The following is a 21,463-nucleotide window of genomic DNA, read 5'->3' as shown; positions in this document are numbered from 1 at the left end:
GGGGGGGGGGGGTGCTGGAGCCTATCCCAGCTGTCATCGGGTGAGAGGCAATGAGAAAATGTATTTTTGATATACACATATATATATTTTTTATTTAAACATTCATTCTAAAACCATGATCACACTAAGTAACCATGTATTATTTAAACCAGTGCGCCCAGACTTCATCAGCTATATGTTAAAGAGAAAATCCTATCTACTTGTCAGATAGATAAACTAAATTGTCTTTTTAACAATAAAGTGACATGTAGAGACAAGAAATGTTTGTATTAAAAGAGGACTCCACAAATAACCTACTAGTTTTTCAAGTCTGCTCTGTCTCCATGACAACGTCTCCAGGCAGGAGTTTAGTAACAGACAAGTGGAAAGTTACAAGATTACAAACAGGTCAGAAAGCCGCTTTCTGCCGTGTATCACAAATCTCAAAGTAATTCTTTGAGGCTATGTTTCTTTTTTAAACAAAACTTCCTGTAACTTTAATTTCCTTTTTCAGCGTAAAAGTTCGTCCAGTACATTGTGCATTTTCACAGAGCTAGAAGTCTGTCAATTAAGCTTCTTTCCTGGGTTGTGTTGTTACGCATTGTTGTCATTTTATATCTCTTTGTGGTCTACAGACCTTATTGTTTTATATTTCTTTGTGTTGATGGAACTCATTTTGTTGTTGTCCATCTCTTTGTAGCTGTTTGTTTCTTATTGTTGTCATCTTACATCTTTTTCTACTTGTTTTTTTCTCCGTGAGTGCTGTTTTTCTTCTGAGCCATTTCATATCGCTTTGCGGTGATTTTTCCATCTTTTTTAGGTATGTTTTTTCTCTTTGTGAGCAATGGTTTGGTTTACATGTCCAGTGATTTTGCACCTTTTCAAGGTCATTTAGTTATTTGTTGTTGCATTTTTACATCTCTTCTTGGGGATTTTCCATTGCTTTGCTTTAGCCTTTTATCTCGTAAAGCCCATTTTACAAATTTTGCATCATTTTACATCTCTTTGTGGTCGTTTTGTTGCTTATTGTTTTGTTGTCTGATCTCTTTATAGTTGTTTGGTTTGTCTTTGCGGCTGTTGTTCTTTGAGGTCATTTTACATCTTTTTGTTGTGATTTTTTTTATCTGTTCGGGGTCTTTTTTTTCTCTGTGGTAATTTTACATATTTTGTGGTTGTTTGACAACTCTTTGTGGTCATCTTGTTTCTCCTTGAGTTTTTCTTCAAAATCAGTTTACATCTATTTGCAGTGATTTTCTTCTCTCTCACTGTCTATGTATATATATATATATTTATTTATTTTGTGGTCATTTTTATCTATGGTGAGCTTCCTGTATCTCTTGTAGTGTTGTTGGTCTGTTTTCAGGTCGTTTTTCATATCTTTTTTGGCATTTTTGTTGACTGTACACATTTTTGCAGTCACCTTACATCACATTGTGGTGATTTTCCATCTTTTTTTGAGTTGCTTGGTTTCTTCTTTGTTCTTCTTTTCTGCTTGCTTTGTTTCTCTTTGTGGCCAGTTCACATTAAGTGGTCGTCCATCATATCATGTAATTTATCATCTCTTTTTGGTATCTTTTGTTCCTCTTTGTGTTTGTTGTTCTTCTTCAAAGTCAATTTAATCTATTTGTGGTGATTTACTTTTTAGAGTTGTTTGGTTTTATGCGCTAATCAATTTTCAGTGGTTTTCTGGCCTGAACCGGCTCTCCTTGCGGCTAATTTTCATATCTGGCGGTCGTTTTACGTCTCGTGTGATTTATCATCTCTTTTTTGGCGGTTTTGTTTTTCTTATTCGTGGTTGTAGTTTTTCCTCCCTCTTCTTCTTCTTCTTCGTCGTGGACATTTTACGTCTCCTTAACCGTTGCTGTCGTCATGGAACCGAGCCAGTGGGGTAGTGGGCGGTCTCTCATCGGCTTCCCTCTGATTGGTCAGCGACTCTCTTCCTCATCGGTGAGTCCATCGAAAGCGGTTGCTTTATGCTGAAGCTGCTGTTCGGTCCCTATCAACGCTGCTCTTACAAGTAAGTATCACAGGACAGCTTATTAATTGCTCATATCTTTTACAAAGAAACATCTTCGGTGTCTCGGCTTGACTGTTTTCCTATGTCCTCCAGTTGAACAACGCTCAGATATATGCAAAGTGCAGCGGTCATATAACCGTCGGTTATTTTTAACGTTAATATTTTTTTATTTATTTATTTTACCGCCGGTCTCATGCAGCCGTGGCATTAACCGAGCAATAAGCGTTACATTTATCCAAGTTTCCTCAGGTTTATTTGCGGGTTTAACGGCGAGCCTCGTAAAGCCGGTCCCCTTCATTGACTCGGGGGGGGTGACGCAATCCGGGTAGAGGATGTCCAACCCGGCCTCTCTTATAGTTTGTTTAGGCACTCTGATTTATGTAACCCATTTTCTTTGGCACACAATCCCCTGACCGGGACACGTGTTTGTTTGAGATGAGCTCCATCGATGCTTGAAACGTTTAGGTATTTCAGTGAATGGATGTGTTTGCTGCTCCACCGGATAAAAGTCACACAGGGGCTCAGTTCATTTGTGCAACCTGGCAGCTGCTGGGCCAAACCACCAGACACCACGTTAAACAGGCACATAGGGACAGCACGGGATCCTGCTTATGACAATTAGATTTGTCTTCAGATGACTTACCCAGTGTCACCACATCATGTGACCTGGCATGTTTGGTATAAAAAAAAACCTGCCTCCAGAGATGTAAATCCATTTAGAGAGCTGCCCTCAAGCTGTGTGCTTTTCTCTTCCCCCAGCACTATGACAACTCTTTCACAGACCAAGGAACTCTTCAGGAGAGCAGAGGCCGTCTGCTTCGACGTGGACAGCACAGTCATCAAAGAGGAAGGCATCGATGAACTCGCCAAATTCTGCGGCGTTGGGGACGCAGTCACTGAGATGTATGTGGGCACAAGTGCTGTGTGTACGTCACATCTGGGAACCGCTGCAGGTGTGTTAAGCCATCCTGTTTTTTCCCTTTCAGGACTCGCAAAGCAATGGGCGGCTCAATGACATTTAAGAAGGCCCTGACTGAGCGTCTTTCCATCATCCGATGTTCCAGAGAACAAGTAAACAAACTGATAACAGACCACCCGCCTCAGCTGACTCCAGGTGTCAGGTGAGTGCGTGAGGAGTTTGTTAAATCGAGCCATTCAGTGGACCTTGTATTGTGCTACGTGCACAAACATTAGCAAGAAAGTCCCAGGGCCTCGTTTGTTTTAGAGCGTGACTCTCTATTGATGTATGTAGTCAGACAGTCCATTAAAAATTACCTTTAAGACATCTAGGATGGGGAAACACTGCGAATCTTGAAGGAAAACACATTTTTAAAGTATGTATGTAAGTGGTAAGTTGATTTAAACCCCAAGCTTTCCAATAAAAGGTTGGCATTCAGTATCAGGCACTGTACAGAAAACAAATTATACGAACATGTGTCTAGACTTTATACATCTTTATTTAGCAGGAAACTGATATATGAGCCATAAATGTGCATATGCTTGCTTAAACATAGCTGGTAGATAAGATCTGGTTGGTCCAAACTGTCTGCTGCACAAACATGTACAGCTGCAAACTTATTCAACCTACTGAGCCTGAAAGACAGGCTAGTGGTATAAATACATTTGAATGAAGATAGAATAAATAAAGTTTCTGTGAACAGTAAAAATAAAAGTTTGTTGATGAATATCTGATGAATTTTCAAAGACATTATGTGGCGTTTGCTAATAGTATTGAAGGTTTTCTTCAAAAACAACCCAAATAATGAAACACTCAAAGTCATCCTTTGTTTCTGACACCTGTTTTGTAATTTTCACCCTTTCTGCAAGTATTTTTGTGCTGCCACACACTTTTTTTTTTTTAAGGAATTAAGTCGAGAAATGAGATGGTTTCTCAAGGACATTCAAAGGAATAATTCCTGAACCAAGCCTTTGCTGACTTAAGATATATTGTGTCCAATGATTAGCGAGCTTAGTTTACTGAAGCATCACATTCTTCTCAAAAATAGCCGGGTAATTCAAAGAACTCATGATGCCAGTCGCAATTTTATCAGCTAGATAAATGATGTCACACATTTTGGATTTATTTTATGTCTGCATACTTGGCACAGTTAACAAAGGCCCGCTCCCTTCTAATTGTTCAACTGTGTTAATACATGTCCTGTTTGTCCTTGTCCAGGGAGCTCGTGGATCGTCTGCACCAGCGCAACATTAAGGTGTTCCTGATTTCTGGTGGCTTCCGCTGCATCGTGGAGCATGTGGCCACTCAGCTAAACATTCCTCTGCATCACGTCTACGCCAACAGGCTCAAGTTCTACTTCAACGGTAACAGTCAAAGTGTTTGCGTCTCTGCTCTCACGTGAGTGGAGGGTTATAAATGTGTCCATCTTTAAAGTGCTGAACAATACAGAATCAGATCTGTGAGTTGATTCTTAAAATTACTCCCTTCAGTTATTCAGTTTCTAATCTGAATCAATATTTTTAATATGCTGCGTTCACACTAGGGGTTGAACGACTTCGAATTTTTTTAAAGTCGAATCGACGAGTCAATGACGTCACACATAAAACACAGTAGAAAGTAATGTTTTGCAAGAAATAAATCTATGTTCTTGACCTGAATACATATTGAAGCGTCTCACACGAAAGAAGCTACGGAAGCTTTTCTGCAAGCAAGGTAATCAAAGTTTGAACACAGACTATTGTCGACTGTAGCCCAAGGTCAACACCATAAACACCGCAAGTCTGACACTTCTAATATGCGGCTCTTGCTCGGTTAAAACAACAGAACTGACCATAAACACAATACTGTGCGCTGCATATACGTGTGTTTAACCTATATACAGTAAATCGGCACCGTCAATAGCGTTTAATAGTACGTCACAGCGCGTTGTAGTAGTACATTTGTTGTATTTCAGGACAGACTTACATATTCTGCATGTCACAGTAGAAGGGGCTTCAACTTATGTGTAGTATTTCCACACCCTTGATGAACCGCTGCTACTTTGCTGCAATGACCCACTGCGCTCCTCACCTGTCTTCCAGAGACGTCGGTGTTATTGTCACGTGATCGGTGACTAGTCGACTTCCTGCTCAAAGCGTCACGGTACAGCAGTAAAGTCGACTAGTCGGTACAACCCCTAGTTTACACTAAAACGACCAAGTATTGCTAGATAGGCTACATTTCTTAAGTGTTCATTGACAATGTTATGTTGTATTTTATTTAAAAAATAACTGGTGAAACATATAGAAATGATTTGTTAATGTCACCCAAGTGTGTGGCATCAGTTCATTGTTCAAATTCCCACATTTTCCCAACTTGAAAATCACCAGTAGTCTGTTGTGTTTTCCCTGCTAGTGTGAACGCAGTAATAGTGTCTGAACGGTTAAGGCCAGTTTTAAATAAAATTATATCTTGTTCCAGGAGAGTACGCTGGTTTCGACGAGAGTCAGCCCACAGCTGAGAGTGGTGGAAAAGGAAAAGTCATCAGCATGCTGAAGGAGCAATATGGCTTCAAGACTGTGGTCATGATCGGAGACGGAGCCACTGATCTGGAGGCCTGTCCTCCAGCTGTAAGTGGTGATCTTGTGTCTTTTATTGCTTTAAAAAGGATTTAATTTCTTCCTGAAATTGTTGGAGCCTTATTTTAATAGCAGTGTTCTCGCTTTCGTCCTCAGAGCGCTTTCATTGGATTTGGTGGAAACGTTGTGAGGCCGCAGGTCAAGGAGAGGTGTTCGTGGTACGTGACGAGTTTTGGGGAGTTACTGAAGGAACTGGAGAAGATTTAAAGACACTAAAACCATACAGTTACAAATATAACATTTTATATTTCCACCAAGGGTGTGTCACTGACAGTTTTATCCAGTGCACATTTCCCTTAGATTCCCAATAGTTTAGTTTTTTTTTTATAATGAAAGAATTGTGTTTACACTAAAAAACAATTTTACCTTAATGGGGACGTTACCCAGCAGATTTTTATACTAGAAGATACTAAAAAGTAACCAAACACTGTCTATGTGGAGGTTAAGGTTTTAGTGTTTTTGCACTGTTTACATCCAAGCCTGTAGGTAAGCTAATACATCTCCAGCATATTCTAGCATGTGCAATGAGCAATAGAAATGTTTTAAATCCATGTTCTGTACTAAGAGGTGTAATCAGACATGTCACCGAGTGTGGTGACTTCCTGTAAATAACATCAGTATTAAAAAAAAAAAAAAAGAGAAGAAGCTGTCGAGGATGAACGACTTTAATCTGTGTCCTTGTCCTTTTCTTTCTACATTGATCCTGTTGAGCAAGAAGACCAGATAAACATGCTTCTTTAAACAATAAAACCTCTATTACAGTGCGAAGCAGCGCGGCTGTCCGCTTCGTTGATATCACTCTACCGTATGTGATCGTTATGCCCCGTTTAAAACACACTGGATAAAAACCGTTTTTAAAATCCGGCATGCTGTCGTCACAAGAAACAAAGTGGAAGCCATAGTTACAAACACAGCACCATGAAACGCTATCATGACAGAGAATCTAGATACACTCAGGAAAAGCAACCGAAAGAAGGAGCCAGCAAAACAGTATCCGATTTATAATAAGACATCAAATATAAAATTATGACATCTGCATTTTACACCGTTATGATTTGAGAGTGTTTATGAATATACAGAGGAGCGCTTAAAACATAAATCTGTATTCTCAATTTACATTAAATAAAAAGGTCCCGCATTGAGCAGGGAGCATCAGCAGTTAGTTTTTAATCTGTTCCCTCACTTACACACCACACAGCTGCTTGTTATTTTTCAAGTAACTTTGGGTCTAAAATTAGAGACGAGCTCTCTTCATGGACCAGTTTAAATGTGGCACGAGACGTTGGACATAACGACCATCAGGAGGTTTGAATTGGTCAAATTTACTCGCCCTACTCCAGAACCCGAAAAAAAAAAAAAAATTATGCGTTCACTGAAAGTGCCGTGACAGCTTTCAGTAACTATCAAAACAACAATTTAAAAAGCAGGTATTATCGCCTGCTCTGTCCGAGTGACACCTTGAAAAAATAAAGCGGAGAAAGGATGGTGTTTGGCAGCACTGACGGGAGGTCGAACCCTTTATGATAGTTGATGCTCTGGATGGATTTAACATTCAGAAGGGTGCCACTTGATATCAGCTTCCTGCTCGCGTCTCTTTTCACTGCAGTGGGGAAGCCTTCGTTGGGATCATGATCCTAGAATCCATGTGTTGAATCAGAGGAACTGGAAACAAAGGTGAACACAGGGAAGATTTAGAGCTGATTCAGCGTGTGCTCGTAGTTCAAAGTCCTTTTTATATTGATCAAACTCTAAAAATGTCCAAAAAGCTCAATATGTTAATAAGACTTTGAAATGTTTTCAGACTTTGAAATGTTTTCAGACTTTGTTTAGAGAATGATTTACTCGTCTCACCTGTGTAATACACCACCTCGTCCCATCCCTCCTGCTGCCAGGCGCCACTCCTCGTGTCTTCTCTGGACTGAAGGTCTTTGTAAGCTGCAATCAACAAATCATGTCATAACAGTGCTCGTTTTGTCCAAACTACGGTCCAAAATCCAAACTCATTCAGTTTACAGTGATAAAGAGGAAAAAACAACAACAAATCCATCAACTTTAAATGATTTCAGCCCTAGTATGATGATCTAAGTGGTGACACTGAGTGTAATTCTGCATGAAGGTGGTATGTATCCGTACCCCAGAGGTGATGGACCATGTAGAGGTTACCGATCTGTGAGAAAAACCCTCCCACGGCTTCTCTGTTGTGCTGGCGGTATCCGATGGCTCTGGCCCTGCCGACAAAAACAATTTCCATCACATCACAGGCCAGCAACAACAAGTGTGGCGTAATGAGACCAGGCGAGCACACACACCAGATATTTGACCAGCATTCAAATTTCGACATCATCTGTGAATTTACCCTGAACTCCATTTAATTCGCACCACTGGGTTTGGTGTGTAAGTAAGACCGCAACCATCGCTGTGCAGCATCGGTCCAACCATAAGATGTGACGCCATGACTGACTGTATGTACGTTTATGAATCTAAACGCCGGCCAAGTCTGTGTGAAATGAGTGAACTGGTTTTAAGATCCATCAAGTTTTCCCCAAAAGAAAACAAGACAGGTTTTCACAACGTAATCACCGCCTGGATACAAAACAATGAAGCTCTTCAAATTAACGCAACTCGCAGCAGGAGCTTAAGCCTTCAGCTGCACCAATTATATTAAAATTGCTTTAAACAGCTTTGCTGGCATTATTTGCAGAACTGTAGCATTCGTGCTCATTTTAACCAGATTTCTAGTGATTGGTTGTCATAAAAGCAAACACAGGAACTTGATGAGGAGAAAATTAACTTGTATTAGTGTGGGCTTTGTATCAAATGGATGCCCTCCCTGCTGTGATTAAAAAAAAATCACACCCATGTTTTTTTTTTTTTTTAAGACGCAGAAAAAACACTGCGTGTGATTTAAGAGTTACCCCGATCAGTCATAAATCAGTGGGTGGGATATATGAACATTTTGTCCTCAAAGCTGAGGAGTTGGAAGCAGGAAAAATGTGGAAGGATTTGACAAGGGCCAAGTTGTGATGATGGCTAGAGAACTGGGACGGAGCATCTGCGAAAAAGGCAGCTGTGGGGTCTGTAGCGGTGAGTACGTATCAAAAAGCGGTCAAAGGAAGGAAAAGTGTTAAACTGGCAAAAGGGTCATGGGCATCTAAGGGTCACCAAAGCGTGTGGGGAGCGACGGCTGGCCTGTGTCGTCTGATCCAACAGATTCTAGTTACTGTAGCTCAAATAGTTGAAAAAGTTAAAGCTGGTTCTGGCAGAAAGGCGTCAGAACAGACAGGGCATCTGCATAGCTGCAGATCTGCCAGGATGCCAACCCCTGTCAACAGCATAAGGAACCTAAAATGGACGTGAGCATCAGGACTGGACCACGGATCAATGGAAGAAGGTGACAATGAGGTCTAACGTATCACGTTTCCTTTTACAGCATATGGATGGACGGGTGCCTTTGCGTCGCTTATCTGGGAATCACATGTCACCAAGATGCAAGAAACACCCACTTGCCGTTGTTATTGGGGGTTTTCTTGGTCTGGAATAATATTCAGGTGGTGGTTCGTGTCCAAGTAACATCCACACAGGGTTTCCCAGAAGAACTCTAAATCGTAATGAGATCATCAGTGTTATTCTCTCGTGGTTTTAATGTTGTGGCTGATGAGTGAACATTTAAAACTGCGCACATAATGATTTTACAGTGTCATTCTAGATGGGAAGCATGGAAGCAGGACCAGATGCATGTCAGGATTGTGGACAACTGAATAACGCGCTCAGGCTGCAACAAAAAAAAAAGCGTGTGTGGAAATCTGAGACATGTGCAGAAAGCTCACGTCTGCACTTTAATCCATCGCAATCTACCGTGTCGCTGATGAATGCTGATCTCTTGGCTCCGTCGGCTCAAATTCCTCAACTACTATGTGGACACATTAGTAGCGTACACGTTATTCCACCTGATTTCGAATGTTGGCTCGAGGGCATGACAGTGCAGCTTCAAAATAGGGACCTCTCTGTGGAATAACTCCTATTAATGACGAGGGAGGTTTTATGCAGAGCAACTGTTCTGTAACTACAGCTCAGTGAATCAAATGAATTCAGGCTGACTTACCAGTAATTACCCCACTCGATCATGGTTCCTGGCTGCGGGAAAGAAAAACACAATAGTCTTCATTACAGCAAACACGCGCGCCTCTTTCCAGAAAAAACATATTAACACAAATGCATGGCAGAGATGCAGCGCAGGCATTCTGTCATTGGAAAGATAAGCTAGAATAACAACTACACCCGTTGGCTTCCTCAATCATTCTCCAGTGCTTAAGGCAACAAACGCCCTGCTGTTTCTAAGAAATCATGTCAGCCTGTGATGAGGGATAATTCATCACATGTCATGATTTAGAGGCGGTTCAGTCTTTCAGATTATAAAGAGCGACTTAATCTGCAGGAGATGACGGTTGAATTCCTGTACTGAGCAGGAATGCACTGTTTCAGATACCATACAGGTTGATGTGCCACATCTATGAGTTCAGATACGTTACGATACAATACGATACGATACGATACGATACGAAGCGATACGATACGATACGATGCGATGCGATGCGATACGATACGATACGATACGATACGATACAGCAGCACAGCTTTCCAGGAAAACAACAGTTGGAGAGTAACAGATTAAAAACTACATAGAGCACACTGTAGCTATCGCAAAGAAATTACTTTTAATTGATAACACACTTTAAATCAAATAACTGCACAAAAAGGAAAAACGGTTTGAAGTCTAATTCCGCAACTATGAATCCTGTGATAAATTAATGACAATACTGATAAGTGATAAAAGTCTCAGATATATTACCTTGACTTACACTCACTGGCCAGTTCATTAGGTACACTAGTGATATTGAATTGTCCTGCACTAAATCTCATCTTCATGAAGGTTACGGTATTCAGCATCTGTTTATAATAACTCAGAGAGCTGTTGATTCAACTGTGTTTTCAGGCGAGGCTGCGGCTTAAACCGACACGTGTTCCTATTATTTTGACAACCCAGTTTTAGTCAGTGGACTGGGCTAAACAAGAGAAACGTTTTGATGATCACACAGTTGAATTACCATCTCAACATAAAGTGAAGATTCATGAACGTAAGATTTAATACACGACTGGCACATTAGAATGACTCAGTTACTCGTGTACTTAATGAAGTGGATACACTGTGCTAAGCAGGTGACAGTAACAGAGAAACAACCACGTTACAGAGTACCTCTGCTATAAATATTGACTGCCTTCTTCTTATGTGTGGCAGTCTGCTGCTGAAGGAGCTGCTAAGGGCCTCTCAGTCTCATGCACCAGATTAGAGCCGTTGTGGCGACAGTGGATCCAGTGTAAAGGCAGCACTAATGATGATCGTATTCTCTGACCAGGATCTTTGCACGTGTCTAACACCACCTCAAATGACGGTAATTTGGAAGCCACAGAAGGAAAGCATGTGACTGAGGAGATCATCAGTTTAAATTGAAAAACGGGAGCTAGGATGCTTTCCTTCTCTACTGAAACTGTTGTAGAGTTTAGCCCTCAGCCAACAGCCTGTGTGAGCTTATACAAAACAGTCAAAGTAAATAAATAAGAAAAAAACGTTCCCTCTTGTGGTTCTACAATAAACACTATCCTTGCAGGATTGACGTAGATCTCCTTCATGATTTCATCTGGGTGCTCAAACTCACACTAAGCGTTCTAGCAAAAAAAAAAAGTAGCATTGCAATGTAAAAATAAAGAGTGGTTAACTTAACACCAGCTATCACACTGATCTTCAGCTTTGAAGTTTAATAAATGTAATGAAAAAGTAAAGTCAAGCATTAGAAAGGGACATTTTTAAAAATAGCTGTTCATGGTAGGCTACGGACTGAGTCACACAAATCCCTCATGTGACCCCGACTGTGGGAAAAACCACGCACTGGTGTCGGGTATTTGACGAACACTCCCAGTGACGCCACAGGGCGCAGCTCCGTTACTCACCCTGAGCTGGTAGGACCTGAGCTCGTAGATGTTGGGACCCTCTCGGGGCACAGGCTCGTTCCAGAAGCTGAACTCCAGGAGGAGCTGATTCCTGCGAGACAACAGCATCTTACCCCGCTCCTTCCTGTAGGCCGTGAACTCCTGGCAAATCAACGGACACCGATCAATGAGCTTTACATCAGTTACAACAAACAGGACACGTCGCTGTTAGCCTGATGATGGAGGACACTGACGACTTGAGAGGATCTTTACCTTGTTCTGCCTGAGTTTGTTCATGACCTCTGTCAGAGCTGGGTATCCACCTCTGTAACGCCACAGATGAACTGAGGAGACAATATAAAATAACTACAACATCACATCAACTATCTGCAGAATGTAAATATGAAATATATAAAAAAAAAATGATTTTGCATGGGTAGGTTTATAAGAATGAGTTTGGTTTGCCACACCATAAACTGGCTAATTAGTTACCTAATTAAGATGGCTGGATATTGATGGTATACTTTCATGAGTGTGCAGGTGAAAGACGTGCACACTCATGACAAATGTCTGTGTGTGTGTCGATATTAATAATCCTACCAGCCTGGTCTTGTTCTCCATACCAAGTATTCCAGGTTCCCACCAGCTCACAGGGGTAGTACTTATCAGCATGGATAGAGGGCAACACTTCCTCACTGTCAAGAAGCAGAAACCAAACACAGTTGATCTAAATCTCCTGAAGGCCATTAATAAATAAATAACTAAATAAACCCTAATAACAATCGCAAGTTGTCTAAACACGTGTCTTCTGTCTTAGGTTGCACGTCCCAAATTAGTCACTGACTGCGAGTGCGCGGCCTCCAGTCATCTTAGGTATGAGCGAAGGCCTGAAGTCCTGCCAGGCCGTCAATCACCTCACAGGAATAGACTGCTTTGCATTATTTTTTTTTCAGTGCACCCTGCTTTACAACTTCAAAACATTACGCACTGTTTTACACTCACCAGAGTTTGTTGTAGGCATCCAGGCACTCTGGCTTCACATTGTGGACTGAAAAGCAAGTCACATAACCGTTATTATCATCACCTAAGGAGACATTAAATGCAGACCCTGCAGCGCACTGAGCTTACACTGAATTTTGTAGAGGTTGCTTTCTTCATTTTTGGTCAGTAGATTGGAGTGTGCGTCTTTTCTGGGGTCAACCTTCCTCACAAAGAGCGACTTGAACCAGCTGTCCTCTCTGTTTCTGCTGCTGGACACTGCAAACCCCCTGCAAGCACACAGAAAAGTCACGATGAACAAGGAGAGCTCCCCAATACACTTCATTAACACCAGATTAGACAAAAACACCCACAACAATACAACATACTATCTTAATTATTATGATAACACTTCACTTCTGGGCTGCAGGCTGCTAAAAAGATTTCAAAATCAAGACAGTTTCAAATGTGTCCAACTGTGTTTTACACATATCATCCATGAGAGCTGCATGCACTTTACAAAACATAAACAGATTAGTAAGATTTGCAGTAAATCTGCATAAAGAATCAAATTGACCTTGAGCGTTTTAGATGCTCACAAACAAAAGATGACAGAAACTTGCTTTCTTTCACGTACACCAGCAAACACACGCAGCTTTAATCGTAATTTTGCCTTAATAAAATAATTAAGGTGCAGGCTGTGTGTTAAGTTAAAGCTGAAGGCCACAGAGGACTGGCTAGCAGTCACCGGGCTAGCTTGGAGAGGCTCAGTGTAGCCACGGCGGCGAGAAAATAACACACAACAGCCGACGTGAGACGCTACATAGAAGACAAAAGGACATGCACAATGATGGGAGCCCCCACCTGCCCCAGACCAGGAGCTGTCCGGCCGACTGGGCCCCGCTTTTAGCCCGACCCAAGCCACCGCGGACTCTCTGAAGGACTCCCGACGCCATCTTCAACTCTGCTAATGCTCCACAGAGCGGAGGCTGTTTCCGGGTCTGGCCACCAGGTGGCGGCGGAGGACCGCGTCCACAAATCAGCCTGTCTGTTTCTAACAGACGAATAAGAACAAACATAAAACAGTGTGTGTGCAGGGAGGCTGAGATGTTTACTTGACTCAAACAGTGGTTTATAGTAGCATATTATTTAACAGTGGGATAAAAATGCGGTAATAAAGTAAAAGGAACGACTAAAACAGAAATGTTAAAGATGCATCTACAGAAACAAACAAAGGAATAAAGAAACCAGGCAAGGCCACAAGCAGACAGCAACCATTTCTTCTTCATGGTGAGTATGTTTACATACACATTAGTCTAAAACAGTTTTTATGTTATTTCGAATATGACATTTACGCTGAATACTTTTTGCATGAGTGTTTACATCTAGTATCCCGGTTTTCCCTTGGTACTGATTATTTTCCTGAAATTAAGTTTACAGGTAGCCTACCATGCAAAACAAGTTTATTCCTGTGTATATGAGCTGTATATATATGAGCATATTGGCTGTATATATCTGCAGTTGTGTCTTAAAGAACATGGAACAAAGAAACATGGATATTGTGTTTTTGATTTTGTGTTTTGATGCAGGATAACTCCGGACAACATAACCAGCTCTCTAAAGGCTTTGAGACGAGTACACGTGCAACATCTAACCAGGACACCCCAAAGACAAGATCATAAGTACTTGTGTGCACATAAATACACTCAGTGAGGCAGCATAAACAATACCAGGACATCGGACCTGAAACAACTGGATGGAAATGAACCATTGTTGGTGACAAAGTCAACTAAAATGTGTATTTATGTTATGAAGAAAGGCCCCACAGACGCCCCTCCCTCCTGCTTCTCTTAGAGAGTATCACGAACAGAGACGATGGAGAGAGAAAAAAAGCCATTGTATGAACTCCTTTTTGTTATAATTATTCTTGACTTTTTCATGAGCCACTTCATCACCTATAAATACAACTGTTTTGAGAATAATGTGAAGTTGCTTTTTTACAAATGTTGCACTTCCTCTAATATAAACACTGGAATAGTCTTAGTGCTTTTGACCTTTTTATGGCAGACTTTAACTCCTCACAGTAGGTTAAACAAAGGTATAATTAATCATAAAAAACAGCATCTTTGTTTTATTTTAGCAGTTCAGAAAGTGAACACACTCCCGGAGCCAAGGAGCTAAAACACCAGACTCGGTGCCATTATCATGGTTATTAATTAGGTCCATATATTCGTTCCCTGCTTTTACATGACAAAATGTTCATAATGATCCTTCGCTGCTGCCTCTGCATGTGGGATCATACCCAACAAATTATCCTCAGCTGACATTCTGGCAGATCAGGGGTCTCTAGAGGTTATGATAAACGTGAATCCCTCCCTTCCGTCGGTCTTAATACAGACAGAATGTATTTTAATATAACTTTTCTATCTTTGTGAAATTTGTCATGAAAACATCTCCACTGTATGAAAAATGAACAGTTTAGACGATGGGAGCATATAAAACAATCATAAAAATGCTGTTAAATCTTAGATGTTAGCACATGAATCAGTGCAAACTCCAGGGTTGTCTTCCCAGAGACAGTGATGCCTCAAAGTGAAAACAGTAAGAACATTTATGTAACTTCATGTATGTGCAACATGCTTTGCATCTTGACTCAGTGCTGCTACAATACACAGGTGGAACAGGTGAGGGCGCTACAATTCAATTCATAAACAATCAGCAGCAGTTTCACTGCATTGCAGTGAAGTTAGATCAACAATATCAACACCTTCAGTCTCAGTTGTGGGCCTGACATCACACAAACCTGCCTATAACTCTACAGTGATGATCTCTGCAGCCAACAGGAAACAATAAAATGTCTAGAGTGTTAAAACAGGAGCCTGAAACCGCATCTCCATTTATTCATGAGTCTAGAGAGTGAAACTAACTGGCAAGTAGGTCGGACAACAATCAAAAACATCGGAGAAGGTGCTGACTTGTATGAGGGAAATAAGGTCCTTTTATTTGTAAATACAGAATAGATAAAGGAGGTACTGATGTTTTTGTTGTGTGCGAGGTCTTCAGGGAGAGCATGTCACAACTGCAGGATCCGGTTGAGTGATGGAGAAGTTGATGGGGTTGCAACCATGGAGGAATTTTGGTTCATTTGAGATTGATTTATTGTTTGACAGAGTGACTCCGAAGCTAACAGGGACCACATTGCTGAAGTCTACTTGGCTTTAGGAGAGAGGCTACTTACCACCAGTGGAATTCAGAAACTATGGAGGGATTTGTTTTAAGTTCAAAGACATGAATCATGAGGGAGAGTTTTCTCTGTGAAGCATTTTTGAATAACAAAAGACAAAATGTGGATATGTCTGGGAATTCGAAGAATGAATGTGTCCAGTTAAATTTTGCTCTTTCAGTCAGGAAATTTATCAATGTGGTAGATTTTGGGTTGGAAACCTTCACGGTGCGTGCTTTCGCTAGTTGAACCAAAATCCAGCACTTTGATGTGTTATCTGATCTAGTATTTTATTAAAATACCCCGTCACAAACAACCATGTGAATGTCCAGAAGTGCTTGAAATCAGCACAATGCAGCTCAGTGCCAGTGTCAATCTGAATTAACTGATCTGTGTTTTTAGTTGAAGGCCACGTTTTATTAATGGAAGAAGTGAGATCAGCTTTTGAACAAAGAACTCCAGTTTCACTGCTCCAGCTCTACATATACTGTACCTCATTACTGGTATAGTAAAAGGTACGTTGTAGGGTCTTATTGCAACATAGAGTGAACTTTTTATTTTTTGCCTATTTTATATTGCAGTACCTAAAAATACACTGATCTAAATGATCGAATCATCTGTGCCAGTTGCATTAACGATTAGTATCGTGACTGGACACTAGAGTCCACTCTTTCCTTCTTTTATGTGCTCCTTGCCAAAATAATTTTAACATTATGTAGGGACACTATAAGCCAGTTACTCACACTGTAGGCTAATTAACAATCCCACTTTGAGGTCCACCTATCAGCTTCCTTACCAAATCAGCTGTCATGCTTTGAACTACAGTGCCTGTTTTGCTATACTGGCTTAAAAGTAAAGCTTGAAAGTCACATTTCGAGCTCATTTAACCAAAACAAACTCAACTCACAGTACATTTCATAGTTCATAGCACAGACTTTTCATCCTTATAAGGAATATTATCAGATTAAGAAGGCTGGTGTTAACATTCGCATGTTATGATGGTTTATTCTGATCGCTTATGTAGCGTCCATTTAAACAGTCAAGCTGTAGTCTCTAATCAGAGTGATTTCATCAGGTTGAAGACCTATTTTCCATTTAGACATAGCAAATGTTACCTAACAACATGTGTTAAGGTTAAGGTCAAGGTTAGACCTTTGTCACAGCTGACATTTTGACTTGTCATCGCAGGAAAAGCAAAGGAGAAGTGAATAAGTTCCTTATAGCCGCGAGTAAGCCAACATGCACAACAGCTGCATCTTCTCTAAATGGGATACAGCCATCGTCATTACACCTGTGCTTTTTCCTGCAATTACAAAATGTCTAATGTGAAAATTAAGATAAATGGGGTTCTGCATTATGCCTAGAAGTTAGGAATTCAAATTACTCTTAATATTCAAATTAAACAACATGTTAGGCTAAGTAAACTAGAGTTTTTTATAAAGAGTGTTACTTCACTTCTGTTTATCCTTTGTTATTTCCTATGTTTAAGGAAACATGTGTTTCTTGTCTGTATGACGTGTGTCTTTTGCACAGCACTTTGTAAAGTCCGCCTTTGAATAGCTGCCTACTCTGTGATCCTTTTTGATCATTTCATTGGCCAACAGCCATGCCGGTCCTAGTTTGGTGCTTTCCTGCAAAATCAGTTATAATATATTCACATTTGGTCTTGGATGCAATGAATTTCTATAAACCTCTGGTTTGAGAATAACAGCTGCAACAACAGCTGATCCGAATCCTTTTCTAATGCACCCGAAAACAATGGACGCTATTTATCAAGGAGTTTAGAAGACTTTAAAAAAATTCCCTTGAACCCACATGGATTAATATTTCACCCCAGCCCACACGATATTCAGAGTGAATCTTCAGAAAATTGAATCTATCCAAGCTAAATTATCTAACTGGCTGTCTCAGTTTCCCTCTCCCTCCTCATATTGTCTTTGGCTTCATTACAGACATGCTTCTTAGTTAAAGCTTTCCAAGAAAGGATGTTGGACATGTGAGAAAATACCTCAGACATTTTGTTTATAGTCCTCACTCCTTATCTTGTCTGGGCTATGCAGTGAATAAATGCAGCTCTACTGCACACAGTGGCACTAAAACATTGATAGTGTCTGTTGTAAGTGGATTTATATCCAGGAATAAATCTGTCTGTGTTTTCACTGAAATTATGTAATGTAGATAAGAAAATGACTGTTGCCAGTCTTTAATGTTGGAGTGGTTAATGGTGGTTGGCAAATCACAGTGGCTCGGCATAACACACAAAACCTAGCTCTTACGAAACTGTATTTTATGTTGTCTGTCATTTTCGAGGAACATTGTGCATTGAGTCAAACACTGACCCATGAACTGATGTGATCAGGGTCAACATAAAAGCCACTGACAGGAGAAGTAAATAACTTTGACCATCTTGTGACAATTCAATGTTCTGCTGGGAAACTTTTGGACCTGACATTCGTGTGGATGTTACTTACACATGTACCCCAAAGCAATGACACTCCTTGATGGCAGCAGCCATCCCCAGCAGGTTGCAGTCTGACACAGACACACACACACAAAACAACAGTTAAGGAACAAGTCAAAAAAACATGAAAAACAGCACAAGGTGTTGACCTGACCTCTAAATTCACTAGATCCCAAACTGATCAAGTATCTGTGGGATGCACTGGAACAATCCTGATCCACAGAGGCCCCTCCCCTCAACCCACAGGACTCAAAGGCCCCCACTAACAACATTATGTTGCCAGACACCACAGGACACCCTCAGAAGGCCCATGTCCATTCTCTCACAACTATTTTGGAGGCTCAAGCGAGACCTACACAATATTAGGCAGGTGGTCATAATGGTCATAATGTTGCGGCTGATCGGTGTAAATTCATTCTGTTTTTCAAAGGGGTTGTTCTGAAGTACTCACACATGTTGAAAACATACACTGCTCACTGCACTTTCTTGCAGGAACGTTCTCTTTTGTTGTCTCCGATATTTGTCTCCATCTTCAACTGTGCCCTGAATGATGGTCTTGGACACGGTGTCCCTGTAACATGGCCAAACCAAGTCAGCTTGGAGCAGTTCTTGCGGTTCCACAAGATTCTTGACCTTGTCCTTAGGCTCTCTGTCTCAAACACCTAGATTCTTTCATGATCTGTAGAGACAAAAGCACTCAAATGCATTTTCCTCCTCTGTCTCATCCCTGTTTGTCTTTTTTTTTAGGCTTGTATTTGAGAAGTGTCCTTACATGGATTCCCACTCGTTCTGAAATGCGGTGCAGCTCACTGAATGATACATGATATTATTTAAACAACCCAATGACTGAGGAAAACAGTGATTATTCAGGAAGGCAGAGTAGGTGACATAATTAAAAACTCTGACACCAAATGCACAAAGTGTTGAGAGTTATTACATTATACAATAGAAGTGCAGAGTGAGATCAACGGTTGCCGTTGTTGAAAGCCTTCTCTGTACCAAATTATCGTTTCCAGTCCCATGTTCAAAGCTAAGCTGTCAACCACACTGGATGTAATGTCACTGCCATTACGAAAGGATAAGTTTGAGGTTTAACTTTGTATTTGACAGTTTCATAGTCTAGACTTGAGCACAGTCCCTGGATTATACGATATGTTTTATCTTAAATTATCCCTCTATCAAGATTTGAGAAAGGACAGAAAGCGGTCCTGGGAAATAAAGGAATCCTGCGTACTTGCTGTGGTATTTCATGACGTCGGATTCTGTCTTTTCTTTCTGTCTGTGCTGAGCACCCGTTCTCTATATAGTTATAGACATAACTGAGAGGTGCAAATGAAAAATTAAGTGCTCAATGCCAAAAATAAGATTTCTGAGAGGGTGGGAACAGCATCGTTGAGCCAGGTCTTGGTTCACCTATTAGATGTTTGTCTGGAAGTAATTTGGCCTTTACATCAAGTCACACAGGAAGGTATCCGCAGATTACAGCCATGTTTTTCTCATACATCACAGACTACTCCACAAGGTCACTCCACTGATTTAGATTTTTTATTGAAACGGCAGAAGTACATGTGCCGTCTTCCCACTGCTCGCCAGTATGTGAGGGAATGGGCTTTTGAGATATAGTGGATGAATGATAGCCCCAGATATTTTCTCTCCTTTGTCCTGATCAAACATTTGCTGGTATGTCGGACCACATGTTTTCTCATGAGTTTCTTGGTAGACGTAAAGAGTTTGCTCCGATTAAATTAATCAGTATACGATACGCACCATTGCAATTGCAACTAGTGTCTGTCCAGGAATATTTTAATGTTTCTCACCAAAACAAAGGCATGTAAAGGCTTCGCCGTATTTCTAAATTGATTAGAAGTGAACTGTATCAACATGAAAAACAGCATGGTATGATTCTTCTCACAGTTGAGCATCCTGGATTTTTTTTCCTCACTGAAAAATCTGCTGTCATGTCTGTAAAGTAACTCATTCATTTTCCATATTATTTTTTTCCCCATTGTGATTCACAGGTGGCTGAAGGATATTACTTTTATTACTGCGATGACCTAATATCCCCATGTGGACGAGACAAGTTGTATCGATCAGAACAAATATCTGGAAAATGTTAATTATACTTATAAGTGGCTCACCATGTGACGCTGAACTTTCTGAATTTCAGACAGCCATATCTATGTAGTGTAATTTTTGCTCTTTTCATAGGGATTATCGCAAGTCTATTTTCAGATATACAGTATAAACAGATAACTACATTTGTTTTTATAGATAAGTAATCCAAATAATAAAATTCTGGTGATGGATGGCATCAGATGCCACTTCCAGCTGGAAGGAGATATGGTCTTGTATTGTGTATTGTGATATCGGGAAAGTAGATTAGCTGTAATTGTTTTCCCACACGCATCTATAAGAGCCAGTGTATCTTTAGGGTATATTGCAATAACCACGCACAGTTTTATTCACAGATTAGGTAGCTAGCCTAGCTACTTAATGAGCATAATATGTATATTATGTATACTATCATATAGCTCTCTGTAATTAAATGTTGTGTTTTCAGACCTATATGAGGCTTATGTCAATGCAAACACAGTTATTTGCTAGCAATCTGGATATGGATATATTTTGTACCTTATAGATAATAATAAAATATATTTACTACTTCTTTATATTATTAATGTTGTTTTTGTTATTAAATAATGATAAAATATTATGGTATCTTAATGATTGTTTGCAAAGCTAAAGTCTCATATAAAGCTGCAAGTTCAATTTTGACATAAACCTCTTTACTACTGATGTGCCCAATCGCCCCTGAGTAAGATGGCGGCGACTTTAGCGTAAAGACTTTGAACTTGTCTTTTTATCTGTTCCAGCCTTATGGACGTTTAGAGTATGTCGCTCCTTATGCTGGACAGAAGAGAAAGCGGTACGTTAGTTTTGTAGTTTAAGCTGTTCTGTGACACCAGTCAACGCTAACATGTTTGTCAAAGTCGTTGCGCACATTAGGAACAAGAAACAGGAGGAATGAACCGTTGCTAGGTAACGGCTAACCGGCAGCTAAAGTAGCAGCAGCAGTTTGACCCAACGGTTATATTGACTTATCGCTAACGGTGAGTTAAAGTTAGCTTCCTTTGCTAATTGTGGCTAACACCTTATAGCTAACACACCTTTTTTGTTGGTGTACAGGACAGTGATTATTGAGAGCCATGTTAACAATATCTAAATATAACAATAAATTTGTATT

The 21,463-nt window shown here is 40.5% G+C and overlaps 2 protein-coding genes across 3 annotated transcripts; one reads left to right on the top strand and one right to left on the bottom strand.

Annotated features, from left to right (window-relative positions):
* The first annotated feature begins 1,934 nt into the window (after positions 1-1,934).
* psph (phosphoserine phosphatase) lies at positions 1,935-6,083 on the top strand. Of its 2 annotated transcripts, none has more exons than XM_084559330.1 (6): positions 1,935-1,996; positions 2,756-2,899; positions 2,983-3,117; positions 4,173-4,318; positions 5,415-5,563; positions 5,669-6,083. In XM_084559330.1, the coding sequence occupies exons 1-6, from the start codon at positions 1,953-1,955 to the stop codon at positions 5,777-5,779; spliced, it is 729 nt and encodes a 242-aa protein (XP_084415456.1). In that variant the 5' UTR covers positions 1,935-1,952; the 3' UTR covers positions 5,780-6,083. The 2 variants fall into 2 exon arrangements, with proteins under 2 accessions (XP_084415456.1, XP_084415457.1); XM_084559331.1 differs by having other exon boundaries at positions 1,947-2,461.
* Positions 6,084-6,221: 138 nt separating this feature from the next.
* Positions 6,222-13,627, bottom strand: LOC311498651 (protein NipSnap homolog 2-like). The gene is made up of 10 exons (XM_084559329.1): positions 13,400-13,627; positions 12,686-12,825; positions 12,560-12,605; positions 12,158-12,252; positions 11,831-11,901; positions 11,579-11,719; positions 9,675-9,706; positions 7,706-7,800; positions 7,424-7,507; positions 6,222-7,234 (listed from the first exon to the last, which is right to left on the bottom strand). The coding sequence occupies exons 1-10, from the start codon at positions 13,612-13,614 to the stop codon at positions 7,170-7,172; spliced, it is 984 nt and encodes a 327-aa protein (XP_084415455.1). The 5' UTR covers positions 13,615-13,627; the 3' UTR covers positions 6,222-7,169.
* Between the last annotated feature and the right edge of the window lie 7,836 nt (positions 13,628-21,463).

This window comes from Chelon labrosus, assembly GCF_963514085.1.
Source record: "Chelon labrosus genome assembly, chromosome: 13".
NCBI lineage: Eukaryota > Metazoa > Chordata > Actinopteri > Mugiliformes > Mugilidae > Chelon > Chelon labrosus.
Note: the sequence above shows the minus strand (reverse complement) of the source record. Positions and strands in the feature narration are given on the sequence as shown.